At 36.5% G+C, this 16,057-nt stretch overlaps 1 protein-coding gene across 1 annotated transcript in view; it reads right to left on the bottom strand.

The window, feature by feature from the left end:
• The window catches only part of LOC150108789 (UV-stimulated scaffold protein A-like), a 289,257-nt gene that overhangs the window by 127,428 nt on the left and 145,772 nt on the right, over positions 1–16,057 (bottom strand). Inside the window, exon 4 of the mRNA XM_090414259.1 lies at positions 1,333–1,497. Coding sequence (XP_090270385.1) covers positions 1,333–1,497 — 165 coding nt within the window. The remainder of the gene's footprint in view (positions 1–1,332; positions 1,498–16,057) is intronic.

The raw sequence follows: 16,057 nt of genomic DNA, 5'->3' as shown, positions 1-16,057 counted from the left end.
TTAAAGGGCACAATGTACTGTCATTCTTCTAACTGCACTATGGAGGTGCTTTTTATAATAAAATCCTGGATCTGAATCTGTGATATTAACTGAAAAGTTAATAAACCACTCTGATATATAACCCAAGGAGAAAATAAACAAACAAACAAACAAAACTATTTCACAATATCCATTTCAACCTTATGGCTCTACAGATACTTCCATGTAACTTCTCTGCAGGACTAGCATCCATCATTCCTCAGCTTTGCACTAAGCCACAAACACGAACAGCTGCCTAATATCCTTCTTATAGTTCATCTTCACATATACATTGAAACTGCTTTCCTCCCTTCCATTCCAATTGGCTCTATCCTATGAAATAGTTTCCACAACCAGCTACTGAGAACCTACTGATATTTTTCCTATAAAAAAAAAAATATATATATATATATAAAAGTTCTCTCCCTTAAAATTCTTAAATGCACACAGCAACAAGTTCTAAGTTCTTTAGCCTCTCCTGTGTGGAACTGATATGAAAAAAACTGGGTCACATTATCAGAAAAAGTGGATGATAGTTCGTATTAGAATCAGTGACATCAAACTTAGCTCTCTGCTTTATACAGATGATGTTATTCTTCTAAACATATCCAGTGCAGTACAAGTACAATACAGTAGCTAAACCAACCTTACTTTATGGCAGTGAGATATGGATAATAAAAAAAGCAGATGAAAGAAGAATTGAATCATCCGAAATGAAATTTCTGCGCAGAACTGAAGGAGTCACAATAATGGACAAAATGAAAAGCAGCAAAATCAGAAAAAAACTTGGAATTACAACCTCCCTTGAAACAGTTATTTGCTATAGAGAAAAATGGAAAGAACACATACTAAGAATGAATAGAAGCAGAATACCTAAACAAATTCTAAATTACTACCCAAAAGGTACTCGATGCAGAGGAAGACCCTTAAAAAGATGGAATTGAGTCTAGAATAGGCCACTTGGCCTATAAGCCTGGAAAGGAAGAAGAAGAAGAAGGGACATATCCAGTGCAAATTTCCAGGATTTTCTAAATAAACTGAATAACAGCTATAACAAATTTGGCATGAAAATTAACAATAAATAGAGCAAACACCACATACTTTATATTACATTTATTAAAAGCAGCTGTATCACTCAAATAATTAACAAATCACTTTCTCAAGATTCAATGAAATGGTTTCAGCTCATCACTGATATTAATTTTCTAAGAAGCAGTCTGCTCAGAAAGCCATGATGATATTTCCTTCTTCTCCCCATCTTTTTCCCCCCCTTAACAACAGACAAGATAAACTTTTACAGCTCTTGGTACTTACTTAACAATCATTGGTGGTTCCAAATTTTCTTCCTCCCAATGATAGAGATCAATATCATATGGTCTACGTGGAGCATTTTCTAGTAACTTGGCCTTACGAGATTTTTCCAGTTTGACAGGATCGGATTCGAAGTTTCCAGTGGAAGATGTACTTGTTGGTAAAGAACTAACAAAACACAAATGGATAAAATAAAGAATTATAAATATTTGTTACTGTGATAATTCTAAGTATCTAAGGTTAATTATCTAAGATTTAATATATTGTATGCAAAAAAAAAAAAGCTTACATTCACAATTACTTATTTAATGTGTTTAGTTTATTAATGTGCTTGTCATAGCCAAGTAACCTGTCTTCATAGCAACCAAACTGAATGCTGTGATAAGGCAGTTAAAATATCTATATAGTCTGATACATCTGTTAATTTGTGTGTGTGTGTGTGTGTGTGTGTGTGTGTGTGTGTGTGTGTTCATTCTACGGCAATACACTAAGTCATGAAGACAGATATAATGGCCAGAAATTACATCCGATTTAGTTTCTTAGAGAAAAATATCTTCCTACTACCACTATATGAGCAGAAAAGGGCTATCATTCTTTTCGTATACTTGAAATAAAGAATTAACTGATTTTTTTTTTTTTTTTTTGGTAAAAAAATTTAACAGTTAAGTTGCCAATCAGACAGACGGCATTAAAATTTTTTTTTCTTTTTTTTTGTAAAAATATTGGGTAGACCTTTATGTGGAAACTATAGTACATTAGTAGGGGACAGATAAGACACAAATTTTGCTGGAGTGAATCATATGTGAAACCTTCATCATCTACTAGTAAAATGACCATCATCACCTGATGAAACACTACAACCAATACTTAATGTATAGTTTGAAGTTGCTGATAACATGTTTAGTCTCCAGAACAAGAGCTGCAACTTCTATTCCATTTTCTTATATACAGTTTGAGTAATAATAACAAACACTTTCTATGCACATTAAACATCTTGTGGCGACCAGAACTCCCTCCTGAGAGTATTTCAGTACTCACACAGGCAAACCATTAGATAATATGTGGGAATATACTCTCAGTGTATTCTTGGAAAGGATAAAAGCAGTACCTAGTCTCTTGGCCATATTATGGCAAGGAGAATGGGTCCAACTTTTCTCCAATACTACACAGCTAACAATTCTACATGGTTTATGGGACGTGAAGCCTCCAGCACATTTGATTTCTTTTAAATGCTCTTTCTCATCAAATTTCATCCTCCAGTCCTTGGCACAACAATGGCATCAAGATTAAGAATATTATATCTGGCACTTTTTTTTTATCTTCCCCACCATTGTAAGATTACTGTTTCTGCTTTCCTGATCAAAACACTTGCATTGATCAAGTTACAGAAGTAATTTTTACTGGAATGGAGCTCTTCTTTCCTCATTTCATTCAAAATCCTTTCTACTATCAAATCTGATATGTACAGGAGCATGAAAAAAAAAAAAAAATGCATTCAGCCACAAAGGCCATTAGGCCCAACTGCTCGCTGTACTTCTACCTCTCTCTCACACTTTCAGATTGCACTACTGTGACATCATCTAAAGAAAAATCCAACCCCCTAGCAATATTTCTTCTCTAATGGCACCTGCACAAAAAACAGATGCAAAAATATAGTAACCTACTATTTTATCAGAATAGTGTACAATGCATGAATTTTTTTTTTTTTTTTTAAAGAAAGACAACAGAAGCAAAATGAATACTCAGATACAAAAGATTTAAAATTTGCAAGCCAGAACTAACATCCCTCTTATATCGTTTCTGTACTGACTTATTCAGCCATCATCTACCAAACAGCATTGAAATTTATATTCAACATATTTCATAATAGAGATGAAAGTCTACCATCAAACTAAATGATCAACCAATTACCCTTACCTTAATGAAGAGAGTTACCCATGAATTCACACTGTGAAGTGTTTTATATATACTGCAAGTCTGGTGGGAGCTTGATCGCACCAAGTAACACACCCTTTCCATATTGGGCAGACACATTTTTATACATTCGTCAATACACACACACACACACACATATATATATATATATCAGGGGTGAATATTCAGTGTGGGCTAGGTATCCAGTACTCACCCACCAATTAGCAATATCACCAATATTATATTTTTGCATTTATTTCCGTTAAAGACTCCACTAAATGTTTCCAGACTTTATGTGATTCCTAAAAGCAAACACAATATACTAATGCTTCATGAAGAGGGAACTTTACGATGAGTAAACACTGCATCACATTTCCACGTTAACAGCCCAGGTGTGTGTTCAAAATATGTGCACCTTTAAGCCCTTTGAAAAGATGTACAGATAATGCAGCTGGTCAAATTCTTAGCATTCTAGTAGTTTTAAACTGCTCAGAAAGGGGAGGCAAAGTGAGTTCTGAGACAACAGCACCTAGAGGCTGTGATTGGTTATTGAGTCAACCAATCCAAATGAATGTTATCATTTGTCATGAGTTGCTGTTTTTGTTTTCTGAGTTTCATCTGTTTACCGTGAGTGAAGTGTGAACTGACATGGTAGACAACTTTTTAATATATAATTTTCAATAAATGTATAACTTTTTTGCCCATATTTAAAATGGGAAACAGTGTTGTAGTTGAAGGAAGTAAGCATCATCTTCCTCTTCCAAATTTTACACCTTTGAGTAATTCAAATAAAAAAACCAAATATAGCATTTTCCTTCATTATTGTTTTCTAATATACAGTATCTTAAAACAAGCACATTGCACCCATTCTGCACAGATTTGGTTACAATTAATTGATAAATTAAAGCATTTAAATTTATCCTACAATTAATCACATTAGACCAATTAAGATGAGTACTTATGTGCTGTACACTCGAAAAATTTTCACAGATCAATAAAAATGCAATCATATGGTCAACCTGACATGCATTTGGTAGCGTGGGTTGCATAAGCCACAGCAGCAAACCCAATCGAAATGGGCATGCAGCACCACTGATAAGTGTGTGTGATGTCAGTTACAAGTATTTTTCAGTAGAATTTTATTTAAAAGGTAATCATTGCAATCAGTAGATACCTCACTCTTCCTTTATTTATAGGAATACAGAATTGCCTTTACATAAATGAGTATAAGGAACTACTGTGACCTATAATTTCTTGGTATCTTTAATGTTTAATAGAACCAAGGTAAAAAACTTTCAACATATACATATATATATATTATTTGCAGAGTAATTGACTTGGTTTAATGACATTTATAGTTATTAACTGGCTTAAACACTGAGCAAAAATATAAGGGATTTCATAAGGTTTCACTACTAGTTTCATCGGAAATGCCAACTTCATAAGGTGAATATAATACCAGGGAGTAAACGTCTTAAAAATATATTGTACTTTAACAGGCACAGAGTTTAGAACAAGTAGTAGTTGTGTTTGAAATGGAGTCCGAGCGTTAGTTCTGGCGTGAAGCACTTTGCATGTGAATGATATCATGAGTATGGCAAAACTGGATTACAGCGCTATGTGAATTGGGTAGGCTGTAACTGAGATTGCTTTTTAGATGGGCCGGGTCGAGAGTCATTTCTTTGGATTCCAAGATACGTCTCTCTAATTCATTGGAGCATTTATCGATGTTTGAAGTTAAGTTCCAGTCTATTTGATGTGGTCGTCCTTCAACATTGGTATTAGCAGAAAATAAAACGTGGTTCTTATTTCTTACAACAGGTTTCGTTGTAAGAAATGTCATGTTGATGTTCTTCTAGGCAGAGAGAAATGGACTTTTCCGTTTTGGTCATAATATGGTTTGCCGCAACTACAAATGAATTTGTACACTCCTGGGAACTGAAGAAGGTTGTGTTTTACTTTAGGTTGACTGAGGCAAGATTGTAGTTTTGGTAAGGTGGAGAAATATGTTTTAATATTAAATTTCTTCAGGATTTTTGGTAGATTAGGAGAAATAGAACTTATATACAGTAAGGAGATGTAGGCTGTGGAGTTTGAGTTGTCTTCATTATTTTGTTGATTACGTACACTAAGACAATTATAGATACTTTTAGGAGAGTAACCATTATTTAAGAAAGTCCTTTTGAGGTAATTATAATTATTACATGACACCTCCACGGAGTCCAAAGAATCATCGAGGGAAGGTACCCACTCCACAACTCTACGTCTTCAACACTCAAATCCACTAACTGCAACTACACCAACAGCAACTGCTGCTGGCCACCACCGCTAGTATTTCCACAGACAATCACAAACATCCATGCCCATGGCAAGATTTGAACCTGCAGACTTTTGGCTGGAGAGCAGATATGCTAACCACTCGGCGAACTAGGCTCGGGGGTTAATTAAGTTCATGTTGAAGTTCGGTGAGATCCTTGTTCGTCTTCTTCTGAACAAGGATCTCACCCGATGAGCAAGTGTGGAAATAATTGCTAATTTTTGAGGGGTGTAGTGGTGAGATGAAGCATGTAGGTATCTATCAGTGTATGTTGGCTTCCTAAAGATAGAAATCTTGAGACTATCAGTTGTTCTAGTAAGTTTTATATCTAGAAAAGCCAAAACCAAATAAACTTCTGGTTCAGATGTGAAGTTTATATTTTAATGAAAATTGTTTAAATGATCCAGAAAGGTTTGTAAGTTTACTGGGCCGTATTTCAACTCGGCTGCTTTTGTCTTGAAGATCAAGAACATCCAACTTAACGAACTGACAGAATGGTCAGCTTTGACATAGTCTCACTGTTCACCAACATTCCAACCCAGGAAGTCCTTAGTCTTTTAAAAAACAAGTATCTAAGAAGATTTTCACCTTACTTGTTCATTGTGTGGATTCAGGCTACTTCTTATTTGAAGACAAGATCTACAAACAGAACAGCGGTTTGGCCATGGGTAGTCCATTGTCTCCAATGCTAGTTAACGTTTTTCTTGAAGATTTTGAGGAAAAAGCTATTTCCTCAGCAACACTAAAACCCAAAATCAGGCTGCGTTACATGGACGACATTTTCCTAATTTGGGAGTATGGCCTGGAAAACTTGCAAACCTTTCTGGATCATTTAAACAATTTTCATCAAAATATAAACTTCACATCCGAACCAGAAGTTAATAGTGTTTTGGCTTTTCTAGATATAAAACTTACTAGGAACTGATGGTCTCAAGATTTCTATCTTTAGGAATCGGTGAACTATAAAAGTTCGGCGAGTCCAAACGTAAGCCAACAGGTGGTACATGCTGGGGCAACTTGTATTATAGTTTTCTATATTCGGCATGAAACTCTTAGATAGATTTTCTATCTTTGAGTTTCTTATTCGGCTAAGAAATAATGTTGGATTCAATATCCACCTAATTTGAATAAATTTACTACACCGAAGTGAAAGCTATTGGCTCTTTGTCTCAGTAATTTATTAGTGCACCTTTTGGTGACTTGTACAGTAAAGAAATAAGCTTTGTATTACTGCAACCTCAGTATTTACATCTAGGTCTACCTACTCACTAACGAGACCTCAAAAAAGGTCGAAACTGGTGTGCGTAGTGACCTTCTCCCATAATGTATAACAGCATATATCTCCCAGGAGTTGGGTTTTACATTATGGGAAAATACTAAGGAGAGTGATCGGAGCCTTACTCCACCTTTACTACGAGTCGCTCCAGCATGTACCACTTGTTGGCTTACGCTTGGACTCACCAAACTTTTATAGTTTTCTATATTCAGCACGAAACTCTTAGATAGATTTCCTATTTTTGAGTTTCTTATTCGGCTAAGAAATAATGTTGGATTCAATATCCATTTAATTTGAATAAATTTACTTTGCCGAAGTGAAGCCTATTGGCTCTTTATCGCAGTAGTTTTTATTTAATTTCCAAAAGTCAATAAAATTGAAGCTTTTGAAGCTTCCTACTTCTTGTTGCAAAGTCTTCAATTAGAACATCTCGGTGAGTTTGATTTGTTTGGTAGTGGAATGATTACCAAGATTTCTATAGTTTTAGAAAAGTAATGATAATCATTTTCGATTATAACAAATAACACACACATGTTATTTGTTATTATCATATATAACAAATAAATTTTTGTTAATTGAATGACACTTTAATCCCCTAAAGGTTTGATATATTTATAACCAATTCTAAACCTAGTACTTAAAAAACTAATTTTAGTGATTTTTCTGATTCCATTATTTGTAAGTAGATTTATTGTATTGAGTATAAGGCACAGATCAGGAAGGTGACAGAAGTAGTGACAAGCAAGCAGAAATTGGCATATGAAAGGAGATTGGCTGAGAGAGTAAAGTAAAACCATAGAGAATTCTACAGTTATGTTGCCAGTAATAGAAAAGATGATTTTAATCGCTCGAGATGGAACACAGATCACATCTGCTGAAGATGTAGTTGAAATGATCAGTGAATATTTTTTAGCATGTGTGTGTGGAGGGAAAGAGTTACAAGTAATGTTGAATAACAATGAGGATTAAAGACTCTCAGTTCAGAAATGGGAAGTATTTAGAATATTAAGTAATGCTGATGTTAATATACAGTATCTGTGGGATTGGATGGGATATCACCACATATACTATGTGAATGTGTGGAAAAGCTGGAGTGCCCTTGACTTGGCTGTTCAACAGGAATCTGGCAATAGGAACAGTCTCAAAAGAGTGGAAAGGAAAAATGGTGCCATTGCATAAGGTAGAATCCAATTATAATTTTTTCATTTGGGTATAAATTAAATTAAAGATGCCAAGAAATTATATTCGTGTTTAATCCTTTATATAAGTGTAAGCAAACAAAGTTTTTATGTGAAGTTTGCTTTTATGGATCAAGGATTAAACAGAATATAATTTCTTGGCATCTTTAATTTAATTTATAAGCCACTATATCAGGTATAGTGATGAAGGTATTATAGAGGATGGTTAGAGATAGATACAAATTTGGATTGATGAGAGTGGAAATCCCTCAGGAGAGCAGCATGAGTTTTTAAAGGGAAGTCTTGCTTTGGTAATTTACTTACATTTCATAATAGGGTGACTAGTACACTAGACAGAGAATATACTTATTTATATGGATTTTGCTGAAGCATTTGATTGAGTACCATATGATAACCTACTGTTGAAATTGAGCAGGATGAAGATGATAGTTATTTGGTAGCTTTATTACAGGGATGGCTGACTGATAAAACCAGCGAGTTGTGCATGGTAGTGCAATGTCCCAAAAAAAGGAAGGTGATGAGTGGGATAACACAGGGTTCTGTTTTGGGACTTCTTTTTCTTCTGCAGCTTGTCCCACTTAAGTGGGCTGTTTTTGGTGAGTCTTCTCCATATCCTCCTGTTTTGGGCTGTAACCACATCCAAGTTTTTCATCCTCAAGTCCACCTCCACCAGCTCCCTCCATCTCTTCTTTGGCTGCCTGCACTTCCTCCTCCCCTGCACATCCATCTGATATGACCTCCACCTAAGCATTCTCATCTCTGCTACCTCCATCCTGCTGATGTTATTTTTCCTCGGGGCCATGGTTTCCATAGCATACGTCATAGCTGGTCTCACTACCATCCTATAGATTTTGCCTTTTAGATTGATTGGCACCCTCTTATTGCATAGCACTCCAGCCATCTCTCTCTCTCTCCAGTTCCTCCATCCCGCTTATATCCTGCATCCCACTTCCTTCTCAGCTTCTCCATCCTCTTCCACTGTTGAACCTAAGTATCTAAAGTCCCTAACCTTCCTGATGACATTTTCTTCCAGCTCCAGATCTGTTTCCTGGCTGTCCACTTTGCAACACATACCTCTCTCTTCCAGTTCTTTCTTCCATCTTTCCAGTTTGGCTGACACTTCTCTTGATTCTGCACACAGCAGGATGTCATCCACATACAACATTGTCCAAGCTTCTCTCACCTCCTCCATCACCACAATATGAAACAGGAATGGACTTAATACTGACCATTGATGAAAGCCAACTGTCACTTGGAAACTTCGTTTGTCCCAGGCAGGTCCGAATTCTTGTCTTCACATTTCTGTACATCTCCTGCACCAACCTGACATATTTCTCCGGCACCTTCTTCTCCCTCAGACACCTCCAAAGTCTGGAGGTGTCTGAGGGAGAAGAAGGTGCCGGAGAAACTACTATTGTTTAATTTATATATCAATGATATAATTCAGCATGTGAGAAGAGATATTCAGTTGTTTGCTGATGACGCTAAATTAGGAAGAGAAATGTCAGGAAGTTCTGACATGTTATTGTAATTGTTATAAGTGTAAAGTTATGCATCCTGGCCAGAGAACATAGAATGAGTTTTATCATACTGGAGAAACCTGGCTTCAGGAGGTGAAGGAGGCAAGAGATCTTGGTGAACAGGAAAATGAAGTTCAGGGGACACATCAGAAGAGACAAATTTGTAAGGGTTAGCCAGAAAATTGCAGCCATAATGCAAAGAATCCTCACCTGTACACACAGAGAAATGATAATTCCATTGTATAAGGTACTAATCAAGCCATATTTGGATTTCTGTGCAATGTACTCACCTGGCTACACATTAGCAATAAGGATACATTAATGAGAGTGCAGAGGTGAATAACAGACTGTCTCAGAACTCTAGAATGTAAAGATAGATTAAAGGAATGCAGTCTATAAAGCTTGTGAAATAAGAGGGGAGGTGATATGATTGAGATGTATAAGTTAGTGAGAGGAGCCTATCAGATAGATATAGAGGAATTAATGCATAGAGTAATGGAGATGGGAGAATGAATGGTCACTCCTAGAAACTCAAAGATCACATAGATAAGGAAGTGAAAAGGAGATTTTTTGCATTGCAGTCTTGAAGACATTCAGTGTTGGAACATTGAATGTCTTCAAAGACAAAGTATGATAGTTATTCTGGTATGTAAGGGTTCGAACTCCATGGGGGCTCAGAATACATAAGTCTCTAAACTATTTCTCCCACTCTTTTTACAATGGCTAGTATCAGTACTAGGGAAAAGGGGGATATGCATTCAAAGAAACACATATCCCCTTTTCATTGAATGGTTTGTTTCTTTTCTCTAACGTCCTATGAACTTCATCTCGTGTTTTGCAAAATCATGGAGACTATTCATGTCTATAGACCCTTGACATTTACAATTCACTCATGTTTCATTTGTTTCTTACATTTCTGTGTTATTTCTATGTTTAATTTTCTATATTTAGGTGAGATATAATCTGGCCTATGTAGCTCTGTGGAAATGGTGCTTGCATCCAAACTGTTAGGCTGCCCAAAGAAGCACAACCATTCTAAGTCTGATTTTAGCAGCTGACTAGAGGAACTTTTTTCTAAACCTTTAATATTATTATTATTATTATTATAATACTAGTTCACAAATTATTTCATCTCTGGCACAGGAAAGTGGATTTTTTCTCTCCCAGAAATCTGGGGTTTTTCAGCCTGTAAACTGAAGAAAACTGACAGGCTGTAGAACTCACTATCTCTGACAATAATATATTGTTTGGGACAATGAGTGGCAACATTTATGTGCCATATTCTCCTACCCAGATGCCAATTAAAATCACTGACAGTCTCAGGTCAGCTATTCTGTTATTGGCAAAGGCCGCATGTACTCCCTTTTGGGCAATAAAAGGAGTTAGTGAAACTAGAGACCAGATTGTATTTCTTCAGTAGTTGTTAAGATTTTTTAGAAATTAGTGAGAGATTGTATACAGCATTATTAAAAAAATAATCTTTCAAATAAGCTTGAGGATTTGAATGGAAGAACTGGAAAGGTGAGATATTACCAAGTGATGGGAACTAGTAAAGAAATATTTAATAGCAGCAATGACAAGTTATATACCACAAGCAAAAACAAGGGAACCATGATTTGGTGTAAAGTGGATGATAAATAATATCAAAAGGGAAATGCATATGAAAAGAGGATATGGAAAAAGTACAGGAAGATGGTTAGAGAGTGGATGCATGAGTAATATAAGACTATAAGATTCAGGCCAGGAAAAAGACCAGCATGGTAAGAAATGCAAAACTTTAGTATGAGAAAAGATTAGCCCTGAGACCCAAAGAAAATATAAAGGAATTCTTTCATTGCATATGGCCAGGGAGGAGAAACAACTGTGGAAAAATGACATTGTAAGATGAAAATAGGGATAGAGTGACTAATGCAGAAGTAGTGGAGTTTTTTTAATGATCACTTCATTGGAATATTTCATTGTAGAAATAGAGGTTTTATTACTAGATGATTGTGGAGGATTCAAGGTTTAGAAGTGTATGATGAGAGAGTGTGCTTCAAATACTAAGTACTCTGGATATCTATAAGATAATGTGGAATGGATGGGATTTCACGTGTTTTGAGAGAATGTGCTAAAGAGCTGACAGTGCTACTGACTTTGCTTTTCAATGAGAATCTGGATATGAGAAGGCACCTAAGGAGGGGAAGACAGTGCCATTATATAAAGATACTGATAGAATGGAAGAGTCAAACTAAAGACTCTTCTGTGGTTGTAAAAACTTTAGAGAAATTAGTGAGAAATTGTATACAGTATTGGTCAGAGGAGGGTAATTTTATCTGTGGGAGTTAGCTTGGATTTGTTAAGGGGTACTCCTGTTTCGGTAATCTGTCTTTTATAATAAAGTCACAAGAGCAGTTGATGAGGGGAAGATATATACTACATTTTTTTAATTTTTTTTTTTTTTATTTTACAAAAGCATATCATAGGGTGTCACATGCTAAGCAGATATTTAAGTTATAGCATATGGACACAGATGTTAGGTTAGTGAACTGGATTGGGGAATGTTTTTGTGATAGATATCAGTGCTGTGTATGAGGGAGCAGTATCAATGAAGCAGAGGGCTACAAGTGGGGTTCCTCGGAGCTCAGTACTGGAGACTGGATTGTTTATTCTGTATATCAATGACATTATCAATAGATTGAAGGGGGATATTCAGTTGTTTGCAAATGATGTGAAGTTGGGAAGGGTGATTAGCCGTGGCAGCTTGTAAGAATTTGTAGAGGTGGGGTTGCAATGCTACCAGCCCAAACTGCATGTATATCACACGTTACCCCCACTACATTATCTTCACTAGGTCGTGAATTGGTGCGGCCTCAATTGAATGCAGCTCCAGCGTTGAGTATACTAGCCCTAGGCCACCAGCACACTGACGTTATTGCAAAATACAACTATTGCTACAAAATGAATTATATAAAATACTATTGAACAAACAAGAAAACAATGGTTTTTAGACCAGTTTTAACGACAATGACGTTAATTTGTGTTGTTTGTGCTTGTGTAGTAGCAACGTATCTGGGGCTGCAATGCTACCAGCCCAAACTGCAGGTAAATCACGCATTACCCCCCCACCCCTCCCCCACTAGCCAGCAGTTTAGCAGTCTGTATTGAATGCAGCTCCAGCAATGAGTATACTAGCCAGTACTGAACCAGCCTGCACAGCACATTGATTATTGCAAAATACAACTATTGCACTATTGCTACAAAATGAATTATTATTATTATTATTATTTAGGCCTCCAAGGAGTCAAAAAACTCATCGTGGGAGGTCCCTCCTAGGAAACACAAAGACTATCGTACGGCTCCTTAAACTCATTGACCGTTCTCACTCTCACCACTCTATCAGACAATGCATTCCACAGTTCAACCACCCTCCATGCAAAGAAACTACTCCTCACCCTCTTGCTCACAGTTTCCTTTCGTAACTTCCAGAATTATAAAAAATACTATTGAGCAGTATTGTATTACAAACAAGAAAATAATGGTTTTTAGATAAATATATAAAAATTTAAGAACGGCGATAATAAAACAGAAATTTTCATTTTATACTGGAGGGACTGTAGTCCTGGTGGATGAGTCACCAAAGGATATTAATAATACAGATGTAGTAGCACTTCAGGAGGATTTGAATAAGCTGGAGAGACGGGTAAATGAATGGGGATGTCAGTTTAATAAAACTAAATGTAAGGTCTTCAAGTTTGGGATCCATCGATGGGAGGCTGCATGCTTTGTTGGTGGAATTGTAGAACAGGAGGTGAAGAAGGCAAGGGACTTTGGGGTAATTATTGATAGGAATTTGAAGTTTAGGTGAATGTAACCTAGAAGACTGCTGCCATATTAAGAAGGACACTGAGCAGTGGAGATAAGAGAGTGGTGATTTCATTGCATAACGCCCTAATCAGACTACATCTGGATTAGTGTGCTCAGATTTGGTCTCTGAGATTTGAAGGGAATAAATTAATCTAGGAAAGAGTGCAGAGGCAGATAGCAAAAATGATATCAGCACTGTACAATGTTAGTTATGAGGACAGAAAAAGGACACGTGGACTACAAAGTTTGGTCGACAGAAGAAAAGGTGATATGACTGAGACATTTAAACTGTTCAGAGGTAGTTACAGTACTGGGGAGTTCTTTCTTGTATTTCTTCTAGAGAACATGGGGAGGAGTGAGGACAAGGGCCATCCCTGGAAGTTACAAATGGAATTAGCGATGCAAGAGAGCAAGGTGTGGCATTTTTGATGGAGGGTGATTGGACCATGCAATGCATTGCCTGATAGAATAGTGAGAGAACAAACAGTGAATAAGTTTAAGAAGTAGTATAACAGATTTCATGTTGTCTGGGATGGGTCTCCCGTGATGAGTCTTGGGACTCCATGGAGGTCCTGAATAATAGTGATAATGCATTTTACATTGAATAGTTTAGCTGTTCCTTAAGGAGTTACATAATGCAAAAGCTCAGCATTCCTAAAAGAAGTGCAGAGCTTTGTATTCCTTTCAAGCCAACAAGCTTCAATGCCTTATCCTCACTTTTTTGTGGTGTGCAAGCTGTTATTAGATAATTTCCTGGATGCTAAACAAATTATGGGATATAGGATTAACATATATACTGATGTTTTAAAGCTTCAAACTGGTATTTGTGTATGTGGCACTTCAAAGCATTTCTGAGACTCGTGTTTCTATGCTGTACCTCAGTGTGAATGTGTAGGCACTACGGCAAGGTCATCTGAATGGCATGGGAACATTCTGTCATAAATGAGTGGCCGTGAATGTGTTAAATCATAATAAAGATGGTGGTACAACATGAGGAATTATCATGCTGACAGGGATATAGAGTTAAAAAGGCCCTGTTTTATCTAGGAACAGGACAAACACTGTAAAGTCAGCTACTAGAACAAATTCATTATCATAATGGGTGTTAGAGAAACTAAAAAGATTAAAACAGATGAGATACTGCTAAATAACAACTGCAGCATATTATATTACAGCAACATTAATCAGGGAAATGTGTAGGAGTGCTTAATGTTTCATCATCATCAATATTCTAAATTCACCTTCAACAAGTGTTAGGGATACTACATGATTAAATTTATATTATTAGAAAGCTCTTATGCACAATTTTCCTCCAAATTAATCTATTACTTGTAAGCACTCCAATATTGTTGTATCTAACATTTGGTCTTCTAAGGCACTTCTGACTGAATAAATCCACCTAGACATTGTCTAGGTGGATTTATTCAGTCTTCATAGTCTTCGTCTAGGTCTCTTTCCTGCCATCACGGCATCAAAGACTTCTTTTTGTTAACCTTTCCTCACCCATTCTATTTAAGTGGTCATACCCACCTTAGGTTAGCTCTGTTTACACATTCTTGAATGTTAACAATGTCAAGTTCCTTTCTAATATCTTCATTTTTAATATGATTTTGCCATTGATGGCATCTGTTCACACTCCTAATTTTTCTCAGAACCCTCATATCTGCAGTCTCTAGTCTTTGATCAAGTGCTTTATTTCTAACCCACCTCTCAGATCCATAACTTAACGCTGTTTGAACATTGTCTTGTATACTGCTAGTTTGGTGTTTAGACTAATTTCTCTCTTATTCCATATAAACTTATTCAGCTGGCTACCTACTATAACAGCTTTACTTATTCTGTTGTCTATTTGGGGATGATTATTAAGAGCTCATGAGACAGCTTGCGTGTAGCATGGAATGAGGAGTTAGCTGTAAAAGAGATCAATGCAGCTTGGGGGATTTTCAAAAACTATCTAGTGTATTCCAAGGGTTAGCAGGTTAAATAAGGTAGGTGTGAGATGGATGAATAAAGAGATTAAGCATGTGATACAGAGAAAGAGGGCATTGTGGAGGCAGCATAAGAGAAGTGGAAATAACCAATTCCATTAGGTCTACAAAGACCAGGTAAGGAGGGTGACTTGGTTGGTGAGAGTAGCTAAAGTGAGGTATGAACACCAGTTGGCTAATGAAGCCAAAAAGAATCCTAAGGAGTTCTTTCGATATGTAGCCAGCAAAAGAAAGAATGATTATGGAAGGATGACATTGATTGGAGAAAATGGTATAAATACAGCTGTTGCAGAATGTGTGGTGGAGATATTTAATGAGCAATTCATAAAGGTCTTTCAATCTTGTGAATGTGACTTCATGGAGAGATTGAGAGCAGTAGATGATGGGGAGGAGAGAGAGACTGACTGTAAGTGAGCAAGAGGTGTATGGGGAGTTGAGTAAACTAGATGTTAATAAGGCTCTGGGACTTGATAATATATCACCACGTATTCTGAAGGAATGTGCCAGGGAGATGACCCCTGTCTTGACATATTTTTTTTTAATACGAGTATTGCACTCGGTCAAGTCCCTAAGGAGTCGAAGGAGGGAGAGATTGTGTCACTTCATAAAGGAGGTGATCGAACTCAAGCATCAAACTATAGGCCTATCTGGGCATCAGGTGTTGTGGT

This window comes from Typopeltis vanoorti, chromosome 2, assembly GCF_054136105.1.
Source record: "Typopeltis vanoorti isolate ZY-2024b chromosome 2, IOZ_Tvanoo_1.0, whole genome shotgun sequence".
Lineage (NCBI taxonomy): Eukaryota > Metazoa > Arthropoda > Arachnida > Uropygi > Thelyphonidae > Typopeltis > Typopeltis vanoorti.
This window is presented reverse-complemented; position numbering and strand designations above follow the sequence as displayed.